At 47.5% G+C, this 22,897-nt stretch overlaps 1 protein-coding gene across 4 annotated transcripts; it reads left to right on the top strand.

Moving 5' to 3' along the window:
- MARC1 (mitochondrial amidoxime reducing component 1) lies at nt 1–22,660 on the top strand. Of its 4 annotated transcripts, XR_003794472.1 has the most exons (8): nt 1–362; nt 3,138–3,311; nt 6,418–6,580; nt 7,449–7,589; nt 8,040–8,250; nt 13,408–13,469; nt 13,561–13,632; nt 20,983–21,066. XR_003794472.1 is itself a non-coding variant. In XM_029228973.1 (7 exons), the coding sequence occupies exons 1-7, from the start codon at nt 88–90 to the stop codon at nt 21,110–21,112; spliced, it is 1,017 nt and encodes a 338-aa protein (XP_029084806.1). In that variant the 5' UTR covers nt 1–87; the 3' UTR covers nt 21,113–22,660. The 4 variants fall into 4 exon arrangements, 3 of the variants coding, with proteins under 3 accessions (XP_029084806.1, XP_029084808.1, XP_029084807.1); XM_029228973.1 differs by lacking the exon at nt 8,040–8,250 and having other exon boundaries at nt 20,983–22,660; XM_029228975.1 differs by lacking the exons at nt 8,040–8,250; nt 20,983–21,066 and adding an exon at nt 16,908–20,502.
- The last annotated feature ends 237 nt before the right edge of the window (nt 22,661–22,897 follow it).

Raw genomic sequence — 22,897 nt, forward strand, 5'->3', positions numbered from 1 at the left:
TCGGCGGCGGCCGCGCTCCTGCCTGGCTTGCTTGGCGTCTCGGGTGGGCCCAGCTGGAGTCCCCGGCGCGCCCGCGATCGCTGGGTCATGGGCGCCGCCGGCTTTTCCGCGCTGGCCCGCCTGGGCCTCCCCGCGCCGCAGCCCCGGCCCCGCTGGCTCGGGGTAGCCGCGCTGGGACTGGCCGCGGTGGCGCTGGGGGCCGTGGCCTGGCGCCGCGCGCGGCCCAGGCGGCGCCGGCGGCTGCAGCAGGTGGGCACCGTGGCAGAGCTCTGGATCTACCCCGTCAAGTCCTGCAAGGGGGTGTCGGTGAAGGCGGCGGAGTGCACGGCCCTGGGGCTGCGCAGCGGTCACCTGCGGGACAGGTAGGGCTGAGCCCGGGAGCGGGGGAGGCCTGCGGAGTCCTTCCCTTACAAAGAAAGTGGGAGCTGGCTGGGGTCGGGGGAGCGGCAAGGAAGAAGAGGAAAGGGGGCCGTCACCTCCCAACCGCAGACCCAGGGTCCCGATCTGCCTTCCTGCGATGGCTTGCGCCCCAGAGGAGGTCCCCAGGTGTCAGCAGGTGCGCAAGCAAACTGACTCAACTCCGTCTAGCGGAAGGGGCGAGCTTCACAGGATTGGTCCCCGCCACTTTACTTTTACTTGTCTCTTGAGAACTTGGGGAAAGTTGGAGCCACAGATCCAAACCCTCAAAGAGCTCACCAAGGTGGAGCACATAATCGTAATAACAACGATTAAAGTTTCAGATTCTTGCAGCTTAAAAAGTGCTATTACATACTTTATTTTCACTAATTCCCTCATGCACCCTTTTATGGATAAAGAAACTGAGGTTCAGAGCCACACAGCAGTGGCATCGGGACTCTTGTTTTCTTTAGCACACTGGTGCTTTGTAAATAGGGGTTTTATTCATGCCCTACCTGGGTAGTCTCGACCTGTGTGAATTCCTGGGGTTCTGCGAAGATCTCAAAGGCCCAGAGCAAGCAGCTTTGTCCTATTCTGGGTCTGGCCTCGGCCTCAGTGTAAGGCTGCACTTCAGACTCCCTCCCAGACCAGCCCTCAGTTTCTGTAGGTAACACACAGGACTGATGAGGGTTGTAACTTTTCCCCCTTCCAGTTCCCCAGACAGAGGGCAATTCGTGACACGGTGGAATGGTGAGCTGTTTTTGTCATCATACTATCAAAACGTGTGATGGAGAGAAGCGAACAAAAGCTTGCAGTCCTAGGTGGTAATTGACTCAATGTGACAAGTGCCAGGGAGCACAGAGGAAGGAACAAGAGAAACTGGGGTGGTCAGGAAGGACTTCATAGCTGGAACTGAAAATGTGGTATATACACACTTTGGAATATTATTCACCCACAAAAAGAAGTTCTAATACATGCTACAGCACAGACAAATCTTGAAAACGTTATGTTAAGTGAAATAAGCCAGACACAAAAGGACAAACATTATATAGTCCCAATTATATGAAATACCTAGAACAGGCAAATTCATAGAGATAGAAAGCAGATTAGAGGTTGCCAGGGGCTGGGGAGAGAGGGGAATGGAATGGGTAGTTATTGCTTCATGGGTTCAGAGTTTCTGTTTGTGATGACGAAAATGTTTTGGAAACACATAGTGGTGATGGTTGCACAACACTATGGAAGTATTTAATGCCACTGAATTGTGCACTTAAAAATGGTTAAAGTCGTATTTTTTTCACGTCCATTCTCTGTTGTTGGAAATTTGGGTTGTTTCTACTTTTTGGCATCGTGCAGAAGGTTGCTGTGAATATTGGCGCCCAAGTATCTGTTGGAGTCCCTGCTTTCAGTTCTTCTGGGTGTGTACCTAAGAGTATGCCAAGTATTTTATGTTGTGTATATCTTACCGCACTAAAAAAATTAAAAAGAAAAAGAAAGGCTGGCATGTGTGAGGGCACAGGTGGTAAGACTGGCTGGGAGGGTAGCTGGATGATGAAGGGCCTTGCCTGCCTTGCTGAAGAGTTAGAGTTTTATTCTGAAAGCAGGAACCACAGGGCGGCGGTGGTGGGTTGTGGTTTGCAGAAGGGGGTGACATGATCAGATGTGTATTTTAGAAATATCAGACTACCATTATTACTAGGAAGGATTAGCAGAAAGAATATTCACGTGCTAGTACCAAGGATATGGGACATCCTGTATCCAGGATGAAGGGTTGGTCAGAGGGAGTTCCTTTGGGAAAAGGCTTACACTAACTTTATTTTTCTAGCATAGCTGAACAACTCAACCACGATGACCCGCCGGAGGTGATGATCTAAAGTATCTGCCATATTTTTTTCTTATGTCTCTGGATTCCCAAAGCACAAGCTCACTTCTATCATTGTAATCATTCCATTCAGTGTGAATGGAAATGACCAACATGTCAATGTTTAGCTTCCTCAGTAGCTGAAAGGTCCCCTATACAAACCCATCATTTTTTTTTTTTTACTGGAAACAGTTCTTTCTATTGCTTTTATTTTTCCATTTATCTTTGTTTTGGGAAGTACCTCTAGACCTTGAGTACTGGGCCAAAAAAATATTGTCCATATTAACAATAGGCCTTTTGGCAAATTGCAGGAGTCACAGCTCTGAATACTGAAACGTTCATTTTTTTTTAAAGTTGGGGGTGGATTTGGCAAAGTGTAAGTGGCATTGTTTGCTGTTCAGCTTGACTCCACCCTCTGAGAACAATACAGCAACATCTTGTTATTTCCACCAGCAGGAATGCCTCCTTGTGCCAGGCACCATGCCTCCTCCTCTTTCTCCGAGATAGATTCCTATCATCTCCTTAGGGCATGTTTATGAAAGTGACCAGACTTTCTGGCAACTGAGATGGACGTATAATTAACTTCTTTGATTTCTGTGCCATCAAGGAGCTCAAAATATTCTGCAGGCATTTTGTCCGATGCACGAGTGATTATTAAACACTTTGAAATTAACTGACAGATTCAGTCTTGCTGGGCTGATGAGCTGATGTTTAGGACAGGGAGACAGACTGACACACACACACATACACACACGCACACAAACTCACACACACCAGGCTTACAGCAAGGAAATCAAAGATGACAGTGCATCACTGAAACTCCCCCAGAGACTGGCTGCCTGTCATGGTGGGCCATGCATAACTTGTGTTTTGAAAATGGCAGGTTTTGGCTTGTGATCAACAAGGAGGGGAATATGGTTACTGCTCGACAGGAACCCCGCCTGGTCCTGATTTCCCTGACCTGTGAGGGTGACACCCTGACCCTCAGTGCAGCCTACACGAAGGACCTGCGGCTGCCCATCAAGACACCCACCACAAATGCAGTGCACAAGTGCAGGTAAGGAAAGGATAGCTCTTAATCCTTGCGTGAGCATTTATTCCTGCAGTTTTGGGAAAATGGGAAATGTGGTGGAAATCTGGAGAAACACTGTCAATAATTAACCATTGACTGCAAATGTACCATATGTAGGGTCAAGTCCTCAACATCGTGATGATCTAAAAGAAGGTGGAAAAGGGGAGCAGCTTCAGAAATGTGTGTTGATGTGGGGCAGAGAAACATAAAAGAGTTATGTAGAAAACTATGGGATCAAAGGCATATTGACATGTCAACAAGAGAAAAATAACACCACCAGAGGATAAAGGACAAAAATGGGGTTGGAGTGAGTGGGGAGAGGGTCCTGGAAGAGGTGAGTTTAGATCAATGTATTACCCTAGGATCATCTCTGTGTTGCCTGGAAAGACTGGGAATCTTCCAAAGCTGAGTTATGGCGGGAGTTGCAAATGGCTATATGACCTGTGATATTTAGCTCTAATGAAAGGAAGTTCCAAAATAGAAAAGACCAGCTGCAACCAGAAGAGTGTTCTGACCTGCAGATGCCCAGGGTTCCCTGTAATCGTGAGCGTGGAGATTCAGCCAGGAGACTGCTCTGTACAGAGTGTCTTTCCTCAACATCAGAAGGCCCTCAAGGGAGCAATTATTCCAGGAAACTAGCTCTGCTTTTAAGAAATCATGCCTAGAGTTCATTTTTTTTTATCGTATTATGAGAAAGTTAAAATATGGTCTAATTATACTCTTGTTACAGTTTCTGCATTTTGAATGAAAATGCCACGTGAATGCTTAATTAGTCCACAGCCTATCATGGAAAATAACATCACATCAAAAAATGTAGTTACTTGAAAAATGTCTAAAGACCCCAAAAGTTCGTAAAATGCAGAACTAATATGATTTCTGTAATATCAGAATTTTAAACATAATAATATGTTTTCATTTTAATTTGATGGTTTTTCTGATTATAAAATACATATTCATTGTTGAGAAATTGGAAAATACCAAAAAAGGGAAGAAAACAAAACCCATCAGAGATAACTATGATTCATATCTTGACATATTTTCTTTCTGTCTCTATGGCTAATACTTTAAAAACCAAATTGAAATAGTACCAATCTTGAATATGGTTTATATACTTAAGGGTACGTTGAGTATTTTTTCAGATTGTTAAAAACATGGGTGTCCTCGAATGCATTTTAGCACATCCCATGTTTATACATTTGGATCGTTTTCAGTTTTTTCCAGGTATGGGGAAGAATGTGATGGGTAACTTGGCATAAATCTCTGTTCATATCTCTTATTATTTCCTTAGGGAAAAAATTTTAGCAGTGGTTTTGCCAGCGATAAGAGTATGGCTCCTATAGACTTTTGATATATGTTGCTCAGTTGCTTTGCAGAATGGTTATACCAGCTATATATTCACCAGCAGTTTATAAGCATATCTGTTTCATCTCATTCTGACCATTATGTTCAAAAGTATTTTGCCATTTTTGTGTTAAAAACGGTCATTTCTTATTGATTTAATTTGCATTCATCATTGTCTGAGGCAAACTTCTTAATATGCCTATTGCAATTTGTATTTCACGTTTCTCCATATTCTGGTTCCTGTTTGTCTGCCGCGGTTATGTTACCAAACGCAAGTCTGTGTGCCCGACGCACAGTGAGGCCAAGCAATACCAAAACGTCGGAGTTTGGAGCAGAAAAAGCTTTACTGCAGGGCCATGCAAGGAGACGGGTGGCTTATGCCTTAAAAAGCCCTGGACTCTCTGAAAGCTTTCAGCAAAGCCCCTTTCTAGGAGAGGTGAGGGAGGGTGTGGTTAGTTGTTGCAAACTTCTTGGGGTCACATCCTTTGGTCTTGAGGTCAGGTCACGGTCAGGTCATGATGTTCCTATAAACCTCCACCAAAACAAACGTTAACTAATACCAATCAGAAACGTGAACAGGAGAGACTGAAGCCGGTAGAAGCTTTTACCTTAATGGCAGTGTCCATATACTCCAGTTGCTGAGGCCTCCATGGAGACGGCTGCGACCATTAGGTCCAAGCCTGGCCCTGACGGTGGGGGGCTGTGGCGAGGGCTCTGGAGCTCTGCAGGACACAGCCCTCAGCCTGTCCCCTGTGCCCTCAGCTCACCCACCTGGAGGCTCTAGGGCTTGGAGGGCTCCGGGGAAAAGGAGCCCTCCGCCTCCCATCACACTCCCTGCCCCAGGACCGCTCAGTGTCAGCCCCCATCCCCGACGCCGGGCGCTAACAGCTGCACGCCCGCTCTGTCCCTATTTCACGAGTGTGGCACCTGCAGTCCTCACTGCCAGCAGCACCAGGGCCTCAGGCCTTCCACGGCCCGCCTGCTGGCTCCTGGGGAAGGAGTGGCAGTGACGGGACGTGGCGTTGGGCTGACCGCGGGCGGCTACTCAAACCTGCTGGCCCGGCCCGCTGAGCATGCCTGGCCCCTATTACAGTTGGATATGTACCCATACTTTCTTGTGGTTAAAATTTTTTAAATTTAATTACTGGTTCACTTGGAATTATGTGGAAACTTTTTTCACGGTCCCATACAGGCCTTTGGTCCATGCCCCAAAGACTACACAAGGTCACATTTGGAAATTGCAGAATCAGAAAGCTTAGATTAGGGTAAAGATGCCAAGAGCCCTTGGGACTCAGGTTTCCTTTCCCAAACTATTAGAACTAATAAATGAACTCAGCAAGGTTGCAGGATACAATATTAATGTACAGAAATCTGTTATGTTTATCAAGTAGATAAGAAACCAGGATTTACTGTAGAGCAGAGGGAATTCTATCCAATATCTTATAATAACTCGTAATGGAATGTCAGCTGCAAAAGTACTGAATCGCTACGCTATATACCCGAAACGAGCCCAATATTGTAAATCGACTATACTTCAAAAAAAGGGGGGGGGCGGGGAACAAGGCTTGAAACTGCGTCTTCATTTTGGGCTTCCACATCGTTCAGAGGCAGGGCCAGGCTAAAGTGACGTCTCCTGATAATGAAGGACGTACAGCGACATCGTAGCCTGGTGCAGCCTTTTGGATATGTGTAGGACGTGGTAGGGTGTCCAGATCTTCAAATACCTGTTCTTTGCCCCCAACCCCTGCAGAGTGCAGGGCCTGGAGATCGAGGGCAGGGACTGCGGTGAGGCCGCGGCCCATTGGATAACAAACTTCCTGAAGACGCAGCCGTACCGCCTGGTGCACTTTGAACCTCACATGCGACCGAGAAATTCTCACCAGATCGAAGACCTGTTTCGACCCACAGACCAGGTCAGAGGAGCATCCCTTGGCTTTGGCCTTTGGTGTGTCCTATAGAAGACAGGCTTCCTTGGAAGGGGGAGAGCAGGGCGGCATGTCTGCTGAGCTCGGCTCTGTCACTTTGCCATTACTTTTGTCACAAGCAATTGCAAAAAGTAAGGCCCTTCCAGTAGGAGCAGCATCTGTGTTTCTTGATTTACGGGACCCTTGCATTTTTGCCTGAGAGCAAAAATTCCTATTCACAGAAACCTTCCGGTGGCAACGCAGCTTCAAAACTGTTCTAGGTCAGTATCTTTCCCACTCCATTCTGTAATCGCATGTGGAGTCCAACCTTTTTACACTGTGATTGCAAGGGTGTCGCAGCTCATAGTCGGGCCGATGAGTGTGGGTATGGAGATCCACAGATTTAAAATGACCAGACTGGCCCTTAAAGAAATAAGGCTGTAAGAATTCATCATGAGAGTAAAACGTACAATGCTATGTAGCGCCATTGCCACGGCCATGCTGAACATTGATTTGCAGGTTGTGTGAAAAATAAGTATCTGTGGAATCAGCGAATACTTTTTATCACACCAAATGAGGCCATCAAACCTTAACAAAATAAATGTGTGAGAATTTGGAGGATGAGAAAGGGACAGCTCTAAGATTCTGAGACCATGTTCTCTTCACTCCATCATGTAATTCCTGGTATCTGCAGGGCTATTTAAAGCTTCTGAATCGCTGTGACTTTTCTGTAAATAGAACTAGAGAAATACTTAGAAAGATTGTGTGGGGAGGTGGGGCGGGGGAGGGGTGGAAGGTTCCAGGAATCAGACCCATGTGACCTCTGAGAAATGCCTCTGTGTGCCTCACGCTATAACAGCTCCTATTTTCTCATCAGATCCCGTACTCAGACGCCAGCCCCTTCTTGATCCTTTCTGAGGCATCGTTGGCAGATCTCAACTCCAGGCTAGAGAAGAAAGTTAAGGCAACTAACTTCCGGCCCAATATCATAATTTCAGGGTGTGGTGTCTATGCAGAGGTAACGCTATACCTTTCTTGTCCCTTTCCTTGGATTTAACTTTTTTTTTTAAAGGTATGAGAGTCTTTGATGTTGGATTAAATTATTCAGAAGGATGCATTATGTATTGGCTCCATATTATGCAATGATTCAAGTTTGCAATTTCTTGAGCATCTAATCAGTACAGACTTCTGTGTGGAGGATACAAATATAAATGAGGCAGAGATGCTGACGTCAAGGGGCAGTTCAGGGTCTGAGACTTCTAAGGAGAATTCCAAGCAGGCAGGTTCATTTTGAGCCAAGTGTACTTAGCATAGAATACATGATCTGTGTGGGCCACAGAGCAGGATGTGGAAGGTGGCCTTCCTGTGGAGTCGAGGGCTCCCTTGGGAAGACAGTCATTTACAGCAGGGCTGCTGTGGGTGGATACTGTCCCCAAGCTGAGATGGCACTTCCCTAAAACTCTTCCAGTGCCACCTTCAACCTGAGATGGCTCAGCCAAGGGCTGCCCCACGGCAAGAACCCAGACTGTACCACAGCCCACAGGAGCTCTGAGCATTCTAGGGGCCGGGCGTTGGGTCAGGACATCTGGATCTGAATCCCCCTGCTTCAATAAGTGGCCGTCTGACCCTGGATAAGTCCTGGAACTTTCCGAGACCTCTGCTTCTTGCGTTTATAAAATGTGAGTAATTTCAGCTGACGCCTCCCCCAAAAGCACCAAGACGTAGAAAGTGCCCAGAGAGGTGGGCAGTGGTTTCATTGCTATAATCAAAGTAAAGAAGCTTGGTTCAGGCCATCGATCCCTCCCTGACTGTGGCCGCCTTTAAGCTTCTTCCCTTCCTGGCTTTGGTCTTTGTATCACGGTTCACATGGAAGACATTTCCTACCCACGGTCTGAGATGGGCAGACGAAGATGGGATAAGTTAAGAGGGGACGGCCCAGAGTAGGACCTCAGATTCAGGAGGTTTCTTTGAACTGACTCTTGTCCTAGAAGGCTTTCTCTCTGATTCTGAGTGTTCCCTAACTGGGATTATTTCAGATTTTAAGTTGGATGTTAATACAACGCTTCAGCTGGGCTGGCCTCATGTTTTGGAATAATGTTTCACGCATCACGCAATGGGTTAGTGCCCCTGCGTTCTATGCACTGTGAATAGACCTGTAGGAAAACCGGGATTGAAGAACCAGTTGCTTCTCCAAAGGAGTTCACAGTCCAGGTGATTAGAATGTGAACAGGTAGTTACCGCCAGGTAAGGCAGGCCAGGAAGGTGGTGAGCTGAGGGTGATAGGTGACTGGCCACCCAACTTTTTTTAACACAGACAGGAGAGGGGGGCGACTGGGCGGTATGGGCTCAGGCTCATAAAGAATGGAAATTTATTTCTCACAGTTCTGGAGGCTGGAAGGTCCAAGATCAAGGCACCTGCAGATCCGTACAGGTGTCTGGTGAGGACTTGCTTCCTGGTTCGTAGACGGCTGTCTTCACTCTGTGACCTCATGTGGTGGAAGGGGCAAGGGAGATGCCTGGAGTCCCGTTTTTTGGTTTTTTTTAAAGATTTTTTTTGATGTGGACCATTTTTAAAGTCTTTATTGAATTTGTTACAATATTGATTGTTTTATGTTTTGGTTTTTTGGCTGGGAGGCATGTGGGATCTTAGCTCCCTGACCAGGGATCGAAACCATACCCCCTGCATTGCAAGGCAAAGTATTAACCACTGGACCACCAGGGAAGTCCCCTGGAGCCCCTTTTATAAGGACACTAATTCCATTCACAAGGGTACCACCCCCATGACCTCATCACCTCCCAAAGGCCCCCTTCTCCAAATACCACCACACTGGGGATTAGGTTTCAACATATGAAGGTTGGGAGGACACAAACCCTCAGTCTGTAGCAATCTCTGTCTCTACTCATGCCCTGGTCTGTGTTTTTCAAAACTTTCTCCACACTGAGGACTCCTTGACTAACATCTTTACACCAGAACTCTCCCTCTGCCTTCTCTGTATTTCCACTGGGGTATCTCGTCTCAGATTCAGGATGTCCAACACTGAGGGCTGAATTTCCACTCCCAGGTCTGCTCTGTTCAGCCTTGCACATCTCAGTGTATGGCAGCTCTGACTTCTAGCTGCTCAGGCCCCAAAGTGGGAACCACTCTGTGTTCTTCTCTTCCTTCACCTCCCACATTCAAATAATCAACAAATCTTGGTGGCTCTGTCCTCTTGCCATGCTCCTCCACTTCCTCTCTGGGCCAAGTCACCACCCTCTCTCCTGTGGTTTGTTGCAATAGCCTCTCTTCACTGGTCTATCCTTGACTGACCCCCACCACCATACAAGGTCTATTCTCATCACAGCTAAGGTCAAAGTCATCTATAAATGTAACTCACATCATGTCTTCCTTCTACTCAGAACTCTGTCTGTGTTCTCCATCTCTCTTCAAGTCAAAAATGGGATCCTTATAATTGCTGTCAAGGCCCTGTGTGATGCCACAACCCTAGTTCCAGAGCTTTACTTCCTGTCACTCTTCCCTTCTTTGTCTCTCTGCTGCTTCCTTCCCCGGGACCTTTGCTCTTACTGGTGCCTCTGTCTGGCATGCCCTCCCTCAGGTATCTGAATGGCTCACTCCCTTACCGCTTTCACTTCCCTGTTGAGGTCTTCCCTCCCCTTCAGTGAGGCCTTCCCTGATCACCCTGTACCCTGCTTGGCCTGCATGCCCTAGTCCCCCCCGGCACACATCCCCACCTGATACACCGTGTTTACTGGGGGATTTGTTGTCTGTTTCCCCTACACATGCTTTCTGAGGACAGGACTTGACCATTGTTGTTCTCCCAGCTCCTAGAAAAACACCCAGCATGAATTCTTTGCTAAGTGAGTGAATGAGCCTAGGTTGGCCAGGTGACGCAGAAGGAAGAAACACCGAGGGAGGGGGCACACGAGCAGGGCTGCGCTGGCATGGAGATAACTGCTGTCTTTTACAGCATCGGCGCTCAGGGAGGGGCGTTGAGAGCCAAGGTCCCTGGTGTCAAGGGGTATCGCCTTCGGAGGAAGGGTCTGGAAAAGATTTTAGGCAAGAGAGTGGCAAAACCCAATTTGCACTGTGCGCATCTGCCTGCGGCAGGGGTCTGGAGACGATTAGGGCAGGTGGTGCCAGGTGCAGTGGGCGAAGCAGACTGGCCAGAGGCTGAGGACCTGCGTGGAGGCTTCTGGGAAGTGAATCCCCTCCTCATTTCACAACCTGCCTCTCGTGATCGTGGTCCTTCTCTGCATCCCTTCACCCCCATCATCAGCTCTCCTCACCCTCACTTCTCAGACCTTCACTTCAGCCCGAGGCTGCCCTTCTCCCCTCCCTCCTTCAGAGACCTTTTTCTGGTCCTCATTGCCTTCCCCTTGGACTGATAGGTACTGCTTCTGGAACTTTCCCTCCCTGGCTGCACTGCTCTTGTGCCTTTGCTGTTTCTCCTCCCCCTACTCCTCACTCAGGTAGGGGCTTCCAAAATTTCTGGCCTCGACCCTTCTCTTTCTCTACCTTCCCTTGGTGAGGACACCCTCTCCTGCAGCTTCACCATCTGTCATCCTTATGTGGGTCCTTCCCAAGTATCCAACCGTGGACTCCCCCTTGCAGTGCTGGGCTCACATTTCTGACTGTCTGCTGGGAGTTTTCATATGTTCTGTGGACCTAGCAAACTTGTCCTCATAAGCTCCGCAAACTCCCTGTCTTTACTTCACAGCTTCTATCCTGGCTACCGTATTCCTTCTTTCACCTTGGCTTAGAGCTTGTAAGTCACCCCTGACTCTTTCTTCTCCCATGTTTTCCTCATCCCCAGCCCCATCTGCTCCCTTTCTGTTCGCAGCCGCCAGCTAGATCACCTTTGTTGTCTCAAGTCTGGACCACTGAACGGTCCTGGATGTAGTCACAGCTGAGCCTCTCAGCACCAGAGTGATCTCTTCTCCTCTAAAAGTTTGTGACAGTCAGTGTGGCTGCCTTGCTTAAAAACCTTCAGTGGCTCCCCAGTTCTCAAAAGTCCCAAACTGCCCACTCTACGATTCTGGTCCCTCCATAATCTTGCCACACTTTGCTTTCCCAGCCTTTACTTCCAGTAAAAGCTCCAAGCTACAGACTGGACTGAGAACTATATAAGGACTGTATTCTCTTATCTCCTGCTCACCCCAAGTCTTGCCTCTCGTCCCACTTAGAAACTCCTGGCCTTCTATAAAAACCCAGGTGAAAAGCCACCTCCCCTGAGAAATCTGTTCTGATTGCCAGACCTGGAAGAGCTGCTTCTCTTTTCCAAAGCCACACTGTGTTGTGTCTGCGCTCTCCATATTCAGCTTCTCCTGTTTCAATTTCTTATCACCTCAAGATAACATGTTCTGTAGGAAGATTTTCATGGGCCCTTCTCTAACGTTTAATACGGTTCTGGGCCCATAGTGTGCATTCAACATGAAAATAGTTTTCTCCTTTTCCACCAGTTTGCCAAAGAGATACTTTCCTGATGGTGGAATTTTTAACATATTTATCTGTGACGCAATCGCCAACAGTTTTTATTGCCCATAAAAGGGGCTCTGTAAATATTTCCTTAATTAATAATAAATTAATTTCCTAACCAGAACCTTCATTTCTCTCCTTTCGGATCTTTTATGTTTTTTTGTGACCACAGTGCCTCCTGGTGGACAAATGTACACAGAGCAGGCTGGGTTGCTGTAATCCGAGGTGCCCAGCTTTTTGGACTGTTGTGAAACATGCAGTGAAGAGACTCATTTTATGATTAAAAAAACAAAAACAAAACCCTGCAATACACATATCAAGAATAATACACACTGTCAGAGTTAAAATTCTGGGCCTGGAACTTTCTCTCTGGCTTGTGATCAACAAAGGACTGGGCAGGTTTGTTTTAACTCATGGATTCCTGTCTTTGGCTCTCAGGCACCTTCTCTGTGAGGGTAAGAAGGTCAGGACCACAATCAAATGTGCTTCCTTCTTGTTACTGCCTGGAGTCCCCTCACCCTTCTTTTGTGCCTCTCAAAGTCTCCACCCTGGAAGACTCAATTCAGATCTTACCTTTACCTTAAAACCTCCCCTGCCCAGAGCAGCCAGCCAGCCACTGGCTCCATGCTTGTCTGCAAAGTTCAACCAGCACACAGGGTGCTGTCTTGTAAAGCTTTTTCTCAATTTTTCTGAAACTTTTAAAATGAATATTGACCATTCACTTTTCATGTGTGTATGTTCTATCTCCCCTTCTGGATTTGAGGGACACAGTCCATTGATTTGATTTGTCCTGAAAAGTAAGCACCAGTGACCCAGGCCATAGACAAACACCCCAGGAGGTTCCTGGGCTGGAGAGCTTTGTGAATGCTCCCGTGGAGTTGCAAAGGGAAGTAAATCTACTGGCCTGCTCTGGATTTGTTCCTATCTGGCCAGGGGAGCTACAAGGTAAACAGACACAATGATTAAGGACATTAATCCACCTTAGGCCAGCATGAAGGGATCTGATACAACCTAGAGTAATCCCCCCTCTCCATACCCTCTCCTCTCTTTCACCTGCTCCCTCCATCAGCCCCACCCTGGCCTTCCACAGCACCTCCAGTCAAGTGGGGTCAGTCAGGGAGGCTTCCTGAAGGAGATGAGTTTCAATTCCAGCTTTACAAGTGAGAGGAGAGGGAGCATTGCACTTCAGGGGAAAGAACCAACAAATTAAAGGCAGAGGGAGGGAACAGCGAGGCGTGATGTACAGTTGGCCATCTTTGATGGAAGCGACTTCATCAGCTGTTGAATCACGTGAAGTCCCTACACGGGTGGGTCAGGGCTGGGGATACGGAGTGCTCACATGAGTTATGTGCTTTGTCTCCAGGACTCATGGAATGAGCTTCTTATTGGTGATGTGGAACTGAAAAGGGTGATGGCTTGCTCCAGGTGAGGTGCATACACTGCTGCCCAGGAGACAGAGGGGAGGGTGAAGATCGCCTGCTTTGTCCCGTGTATGATGCCCTGTGTGTGTGTCCAGGTGCATTTTAACCACGGTGGACCCGGACACGGGCGTCATGAGCAGGAAGGAGCCTCTGGAGACCCTGAAGAGGTGAGACTAAGTGATTTAACATCTCTGCGAGGAAGCAGGGGAAACACCACGCAGGTGTATTCTTGAAGTGGAAGGGGGTCCTGGTGACTGGATAACTTGGGAAACATTCTTGGGTGCTTTGGTCCCCAGAATGCCTACTTGGACAACTAATTTTATTTTTCATTTAGAATTCGTGATCCGAACACACCGATTACAATGCAACAACAAAACATGGTTTAGATGTTTTGGCAAACTTTATTATGGACTGAGTATTTGGTGACATCACAAATTCATTAGGTGTGATAGGGGCTTTCTGGTGCTATAAGAAATGCCTATAGGCTTCCCTGGTGGCGCAGTGGTTGAGAGTCCGCCTGACGATGCAGGGGACGCGGGTTCGTGCCCCGGTCCGGGAAGATCCCACATGCCGCGGAGCGGCTGGGCCCGTGAGCCATGGCCGCTGAGCCTGCACGTCCGGCGCCTGTGCTCTGAAAGGGGAGAGGCCAAAAAAGGGGGGCCCGCGAAAAAAAAAAAAAAAAAAAAAAAAAAAAAATGCCTATATGTTTTAAGAGAAGCATGTTGAAGTATGTAGGAGTGAAGTGATGTGATATCTGGGGTGTGCTGTCTATTATTTTAGCAAAAGAACACGTGGGAAAATGTGTCAAATCTTGATAAATAGAATCTGGGTGATAATTATGTGGGGATTCATTTTTTCTACTTTTATGTTTATGTTGAAATTTTCATGATAGCAATTTTTTCTTTTTTTTTGGCGGTGCCGCATGGCATGAGGGATCTTAGTTCCCCAACCAGGGATTGAACCAGAGTCCCCTGCGGTGGAAGTGCAGAGTCTTAACCACTGGACTGCCAGGGAAGTCTCATAACAAATTTTTAATGAAAGACAATGACAGACAATAAGTTTAAATTGCATGGAATGATATTTAAGATAAGATTCATTTTAAAAAGCTGATTACAAGTTAACATATGTAGTATTGACTTTTTTGTTTATTTGATTTTCCTTTTTAAAATATATAAATGTGCCTGAGTAGCTAAAAGCCTGGCAGGCTGTAAACTGAAAGATTCATGGCTCTTTCGGTAATGAAATTATGGAGAAAATATGTACTCTGGTATGTAGCCTCTAAACTTTCTATAATCAACCTGCAGTACTTTTGCTAAAACAACAATTCATGATTCACACACTTCTGTGCTGTTATGTGCCAAATCTACGGCCGGGATATTGCTGAAACCCTGAAATGCTCGTCTTCCCTGGTCCCTTCCATGTTGAATGCAGGATCACAGGTGGGGTGTCAGGTCTCATCTCTGCAGCCCCTGAGACCCTCGGCTTTGACCCTGACATGCGTCCTCGGGTATCACTTACAGGGGGGAGGGGGAAGGCAGGGAGGATGGTGGCCCCTGCTTTAGGCAAAACCCTGGAAGACTTGAGGAAAGAATGCAGTGGAAGTTTGGCCATCTGACATCAAAGCCCTCATGAAAGAGCACATTAAGGGCTGGCTATGCTTGGGCTTGTGTGACCCAACTTGTTCCCCTGGAATGGGAGTCTCTTTCGTTCCATCTCTCATCAAGCTCACGACCCTCTTTGGACCAACAATCTAGTCTCCTTGGATCAACGCCCACCCTTCTCTGCTGATCCTGCTGTCCCAGAAGCTACTAATCTGGCCCCCTCCCTGGCAGGCTGAAGCCTGGGGCAAGGGGCTCTGTCCCAAACAGCACGTTGCCCCCAGGCATGAAGCCGGCACCTGTGGTCCATGGAGACCAGTGTCGTGCATCAAGGCCAGGCTACAGAGAGGTAAATAGCTGGCCTTCCAGGGGCCAGGCCACATGGCAGAGAGAGGGAGGTCAGGAACAGTCTCAAACCAGGTGGGTTGGAAGGAGGTTGGGAGGGGAGGTACAGAGAGGAATTCTTGATGTGAAGGGCAAATGGCTGGTTTTTATCTGAGTCCCCACCATGGGTTGTAGATTTGTGGGAATATTCAAAGAAGGGGCTACAGACCAGCTTAAGGCAAATCCCATCCTTTTGAGGGATGTTGTGTATCTCTCAACACCCAAAACAACATTAATTTTCTGTAAATGTTAATACGATGAAACACTTAAGATTTGTACATTTCACTCCGTGTAAATTTTATCCCCTCGCTGCAAAGTTAAGAAATTTTAACCCTAGGAAATGATTTGCCAACTGAACTGCTTAGAGGTGAAATTTACTGAAGTCTGCAACTTACTTGGAAATGGAAAAAAAAATTACGATGGACTGATGGATGGATAAATACATGATAAAGGAAATATAGTAAAATGTTATATGTAGGGTCCAAATGGTTGGTAATTGGATGGTCTCTTTAAAATTCTTTGAACTTGTTTGCCTGTTTGAGGATGGTCCCAATAAAATGTTGGGGAAGAGTTTACTAGATGCGGTGGGACATTCCAGAGCGGAGCGGTTCTGAGAACCCACAGCGATGGACTAGCGATTCCTCAGAATGTGCTGGCTCACTCACCACGAGAACAAATCAGAGTTTGGTCTTCCCACTTTCCTGTGCCCGCAGAGGAGCTACACGGAGGACGGAGGCAGGGTGGACCCGGGAAGGCGTCCTGTCGTGGGTGTTGGGAGCCCTGGTTCTACCAGGTGATCCGCAGGCCCCCCTCTGGCTCAGGCCCTGGTGGACAGGCCTCGATGGTTCTGTGTGCAAACCAGACAGGTGATTTGGGGAATTGACCGTCATCCTTTTTTTTTTTAAATATTTATTTATTTGATTTACTTGGCTGTTCCAGGCCTCAGTTGCGGCCCGTGGGATCTTCATTGCCGCGTGAGGCATCTTTTTAGTTGTGGCATGTGGGACGTAGTTCCCTGGCCAGGGATGGAACCCGGCCCCCTGCATTGGGAGCATGGAACCTTAACCACTGGACCACCAAGTCCCCGTCATGCTTTTTTCTTTTTACATCTTGTTCTTTCTCTCTTCCCAACACTGTGCTTGGAGTCTCGCACCTTTCCCTCTGGATCCACAAAGTGCCTGGGTTTGGGCCAGTCCTCTGAATCTTCAGTGCCTCCCCCCAGCCCATCGGGAGCCCTGTGTTTTTAGAAGGAGGGTAATTGAGCCCAACGCAGAGCCAGGGCAGGCAGGCAGGGTCTCCGGGAGCGGCACAGCCCTCCTGGTCTCCTGCAGGCTCTCAGGAACCAATCCCAACCTAATTTCTCCTAATACCCCAGGAGGTGGGTGCCAGCCTAGGTGTCTTCTCCCGTATCTTACTGAGATGTAAATTGCCATAGATGCAGTAATTTATGTTCTCCCCAGGACAGACGGCCATAAATCGGGAAGAGAAAGGCCCTGGCTGCCTGACATAAATCACGGAAGCGAAGCAAGGTGGTGTCAGGAGTATCCTCTCTGCTCTCCGGCTCTCCAGCAGGATGCTGGGAGCCGCACTGCCTTCCCTCTTCCTGGGTCCCCCGTGCCCAGGGCTGTGCTGCTTCTGCAATGCAAGTTCTCAGCAGGGAGACCACTGCTGAATAGCTATGGGCCTCAGGCCCAGTGGAGCCTTTGTCTGGGAAATACTCACAGCCCGAAGCACACGGTGGAGGCTGGTCTGCTGGCTTGAAAATATGAAGAGGGAATTATTCTTTTCTTTCTGAAGGGAGAGTGGCTCCCACACTGATCCCACAGGAGTGGTGGGGGTCTATCGCTGTTGCTTTCAGTAGAAAGAATAAAGCTCATTTGTTCTGTGGATGCACAAGTTTTGTCGGGTGCAGGAATACTTGGACAGTAAGGGCGTTTGCCGCCCTCCGCTTGTGTTAGGCTGTGCTGTGCCGAGCTAAAGACAGAAGGATTTAGTGGTAGTGATGCCCTGGAAGGAGACAACCACCCCCCAGCCGATCTGGCTCTATCACCTCCCAGTAACTGTGTGACATTGGCAAGTCAGCTACGTTCTTGATGCTTCAGTTTCTTTATTTGTAAAAACTGGGCTAATAATACATCTCCTGGTTCACACTCCCCCTTGATCCGAATAAAGCAATAAATACTGTTTTTCTAATAGATGATAAAATACATAACGACCATCTAGGCTATGGTTATTGATAGTCTCAGCTTATGAACTTGACACCTTCTGAGAGAGGGAAGATCCTGGAGACACTTCTTTCCATTTTCTGAGGCTGCGTTAAATGCAATGCAGCCCAACCTGCTCAGCCTTTGTCTCCTCCTCTCCGTGGTGTCTTCACGGTGCTGTTTTATTCCTGATTTGGCTGTATACATGGTTGGGAGGTCCCAGAAGTGGCCTCTGCCCCTCGGTGGGGACCCGGCGGTGATCAGAGACCCTGCCTGCAAGTCAGGGTCTGGGCATTGACCAGTAAATGAGTAAACCAAGCAGCCCTCACCGGTGCACAGCACTTTATAGGTAACAGTTTCCACTCACACGGCGCCCTTAAGGATGGAGACCTCTGTTTAATGTAAACAGAACGTCTGTGTCTCCCATTAGAGTCAGTCGTTTGCTTCATATTTATTGAAAGAGAAAATGCACCAAGAAAGGCGTTTTTAAATGGCTTTGTAATTTATTAATCCCATCGTCATCAACAACAAAATATATATATTTGGAGAAAAAAAATCATAGGCGATCCGTGTATGAGGTAATGCCGTGTTTTCCGTCTCTTGAGCAAGGCTGGGTGTGCCCGTGAATTCACAGACCGCTGACAATACCGTCTCAACCCCACAAGGGGTCGCCGTTGATCTCGTTTGTAGAGTCTCCCCCGTAGCCCTGCAGGGACGGTGTCAGCAGGGGCGCAGGTGGAACGGAGCTGGGGCGGCTGGCAGGACAAGCCGGTCGCCTCGCCCCTGCGACTGTCACCTGCGTTTGTCCCTGCCCCCCCCCCCCCGCCACCGAGCAGGTTAAGGTCCTGGGCTGGGAGGGGCGACGGCTCCTAAGTTACCTGGGGTGGGGAGTAAGTGTGTGCCTGCGTGGTTGATGGGAAGGGGCAGGGGAAACCCGCGCGTGGCCGAACGTTCGTGTAGGAGAATAAATATTAACCCCCTCAGCTCTTCTCAGGCCTGCGCGTGTACTCAGGAGGTATAAGGAGGACCAGGGATTACAACCCTGGTGGGAAAAGTCCTGACTCTGGAGTGAGCCAGACCTCAGTTCCGGCCCCAGCCTGACCACTTAGATCCGTGATCTTGGCCAAGTCCGTCACTCCTATGCGAGCCCCCCTGTAAAGTGGGGACGATACGCATTCCCACGTAGACTTGTTGGAAGGATTAAGGGATAATCTGTGTGATGTACTTCATAAAGTGTCAATGTATGATGCCCAGAAGTCCAACTCTCAGATCCCTCCCTGAGATAATCAGAGCCTCAGGCTACCGAGCTTGCAACAAGGAGAAATCCCAAGCCATAAAAGTAGCCGATCTGCCCGGATCCTGAAGAAGTCACCCTCCAACGGACACAGATCCCCAGATGTCCTTGGTATTGCATGCTGACAGAGGAGAGGCAGGCTAGGAGAGGTGCCTGCTTCCCAGGGTCCAAGGTCATGGCAGAGACCTGGCTACAGGACTGGCTGGATCAGTGGTTCATGGTTCCCATCCATTTGTTGATTTCTCCATTTGTTCATCCAAACTTCTTTGGAGTGGCTACAACGTACCAGGTGCTGTACCAGGCTGTAGGCATATAGCAATGAGCAAAACCAACATGGTGCCTGCAGCTGGGGAGGAGCTGAGGGTCTGCAGAAAGAAGCTCTAGATTTGACTCTCTCCATTTTCTCATTAGCCACTTCTGATTTGAAGAACAAAAGTAAGACTGATTTGTTGCAATAGTTTATTTTTTTTTTCTCAAGGTACAGTAGAATGAAAAAAAAATGCTTTCCATCACAATGTTTTAAATATAGAAGTGATGTAAAATTGGAGTTAGCCTTTGTTATAAAGCAGAAACTGACACACCATTGTAAAGCAATTATACTCCAATAAAGATGTTTTAAAGAATGGAGTTAGCTTAAATGAGAAACAGAAGGAAAGCATTCTCCTGGTGGAGGTGGGGTGAGGGAAAATCTTGCCGTGTCATTCACACGCATCTCATGTACACTCTTCCTGGGGATTCTTGCGTTTTCTGGCTGACAAAGATATGATACTACTAACAGGATTTTACTCACCAACACATTCATCTGTTCAACAAATGATTGTGGGTCACCAGTGACATAACAGTGCCCAGCACTGGGTGTGAGTAGTACAAGGGAGTTAGTCACATTCCCTGCTCTCTACGGACTCTCTGTCTTGTACAGTAGAGCAGGCAGACACATGCCCTGACACTGCAGGACACGGCATGTGAGGGGCAAGGGGCCAGCAGAGAAAATTGAGGATGGGGAAACCGCTCCTGGCTGGGGGACCCTGGACTTCCTTCCTAGCAGAGGTGGCATTTGATTTGGACCTTGAAGAAAAGGTAGAATTCTACTGCTTGGGTAATGGAGGGAGGGGATCCCACAGAGGAACCCCCGAGCCAGGAAAATGCAAAGCAAGGTGAAAGGACATTGAGGAATCCAACAGAGCACTGCAGAAGTGCACAGAAAGGGCAGAGGTTTTGAAAAAGCTGGATGGGGCCAGGTCAAGAGCCTTGCATGCCAGGCCGAAGACTTGGAATGTTATTCCTCAGGCACTGGGGATCCATTGAAAGTTTCTGAGCCTCAGGAGTGATAAGACCAGAGCAAAATTAAGAAAGTAACGTAGGGTAGTGTTAAGAGTGAATTGAAAGTGGAAGAGGGGAGAATGAGGAAGATTGGTTTGTTAAGAAGTTATTATAGGGACTTCCCAGGTTCGATCCCTGGTCGGGGAACTAAGATCCCACATGCTGTGTGGTGTGGCCAAAAAAAAAAAAAAAAGGTATTATACTCATCTGAGGATGCTTGAAGGGAAATTATGACAGTGGGAGAAAAAGTGAGCAAATTCAAAAGATGTGGTACAGGAAGAACCTCAGGACGTGGCAGCTATGGACAAGCTGTGGAAAGTGAGGGAAAAGGTATAAAGGATGACTCAGGGCTCTGAGCCTGATGGACTGGTAGGATGATAGACATGGAGAGATGCCAAGGAAAAAGGGAACTGATAAAGTATGTCTGAGCATCTCGAGTCCCTAATCTCTTAATGCTGAAAATGGGAACATTCCAAGGAGAAAAGAGGTGGGAATATGGCCATTGGTTATGCTTTGGTAGTTTGTGCAATGGGCGGGCAGTTTACTGTATAACACCAGGAGGCGCTGTTCTATTATCGGGGTGGGAACAGTGCTCGTTGGAGCTGGGCAACCCGCTGGCCTTTGGGGGTAGATCCTTCAGCCGAGAAGAAATCACATGCTGTTTGAGCTCTTGCTTCTGGTTGGCTGTGACTTATTGTGTTCTGTCTCCTGTTGCAGTTATCGCCTGTGTGACCCTTCTGAACGAAAGTTATATGGAAAATCACCTCTCTTCGGACAGTATTTTGTTCTGGAAAACCCAGGGACCATCCAAGTGGGAGACCCTGTGTACCTGCTCGGCCAGGAATAGGAATCATATGTCCTGGAATAGCAGGTGTCTTTAAAAAACGTCCTCAAATATGCCAACACTTGAAGCACAGTATTTTGGACCTGACACCTCGGCATTTTCTTTAGATCTGTGATCTCCAAGTTTTTCGTCTTTTGGACTCTTCTTGTGTCTCAGTGCTTCCAGCATCCCAGTGCACTAAGTGAAGAAAGAGAGTTTTGATAACTTAATAGGACTTCAGTAAGTCACTTAAATGACAAGGCAGGATTCTAAACATCGCTTGTTTAACTGTGATTGTGGAATAATTCTTTCTCCTTCTTCTCCATTCACTTACCCAGAGGGCTAACTTCCACCATCTCATTGCTACTCTTTAGGGAAAGAGGAGAGAAGAGAAAGAGTAAGAGTGGGGGAGTGAGAAGAATGTTCTGGAATCTTTTAGTACCCCATGCCCAGGGCATGCAATGGAAATTAAATAGCTCTCTGAATAAGGCTGGATTGTCACTTCACTTTTCTCCTCAAGCCCTAGACAAGCTTTTAAAAGGGCATAAGGAGCCTGACCTTCAGGAAACACTTAGTATGTTCATTTTCCATAGATCATCTCAGACAGTGTCCGTGAGGATTTGATGGATCTTCATAGCATGCAGTACCTCTGGGCTGTAGGACAGCAGAGATGTCAGGGTAGAAAATCAACTCATGAGAGCAGCGTTGCAGTCAGACTCTGATATGTAATATGTGGAAAGCAAGACAAAAACTTCCTTGCCTTGAAACGGAGTATCAAATATATCCCATTGGTGAGCCCAGACTTTTCCCAGTACATGAGAGTGAACAGTAGCACTAAGTAGGGGAAGCACCCTTGCCTGATGTGGTCTGAGATGCTGTTTGATGTTGCCCAGGGAAACCACGGTGCCCGTCTTAAGAGCAAAAAGAAATAGTCTGAAAAGGACATGATGCCACCTAGTGGCACTGAATGACAGCTCAGCCTTTCTCAGCTTTTCAGCTGTTGAAAAGAGGGAAACTTGTGGATGGGTTTTAGTTTTCTATCCTAGAAAATTTTTTTGAGAGAAAGCGGGGTACCCTCCAGGTACTTTCTGCTATGGGCATTTGGTTCTAAAAGCGTGGCTGTGCTGTCACGGGTCCTTCTGGATCTCGCTGGTCCCATCAACTCAAGACTGGTGACTCCTCCTCAAAATCAGGGTGAAAAAGTTCTGAAGTCCATGGATGAGAAGAAACGTGATTGTGTGATTTGAAATAAATGGCTTTATTTTAGGTTTTGAATAAAAACTTTCAAAGGCGAAAAAGAAAACATATGCCAGTTCACTTAAAAACCAATATCTGATTTTTCTCCTGATCAGATTATATAACTCTAAGATCTGAGGAAGTATATCTTTCGTTGCCATTTTGCCCTTTGACTCTATTAGGAAGCTAAGTCATGAAAAATGTGTTTCAAAACTGTAAATAAATGGAATCTACTTTGACTAGTTTCAGATCGTACTCACTTCTTGGCAGGAAGTCAGACTTTGAAAGCTGACCGATGTGAATGGGCAAAACCAATCACCCTGTCACCTGACACACACACACAGCATCCTCCGGCGAATGCCCGTCTTTGAAGGGCTGTCAGGTAAACATGCTTTTTACCAAAAGCTGTGCATGTTTCACTTTGGTTTTATAAAAGAGGTTAGTAATTATTGGAACCAAGCTTAGCTCTGAGGTAAAGTTACAAGGTAACAGGTGCACATATGTATTCTGGTTGGTGAATGTATTGCAATTTGTTTTTCACACACTTGGCGTGAAGTGCAATTAGAATAATTA

This window comes from Monodon monoceros, unplaced genomic scaffold (genome assembly GCF_005190385.1).
Source record: "Monodon monoceros isolate NGI ecotype Baffin Bay Population unplaced genomic scaffold, NGI_Narwhal_1 Super_Scaffold_18, whole genome shotgun sequence".
Lineage (NCBI taxonomy): Eukaryota > Metazoa > Chordata > Mammalia > Artiodactyla > Monodontidae > Monodon > Monodon monoceros.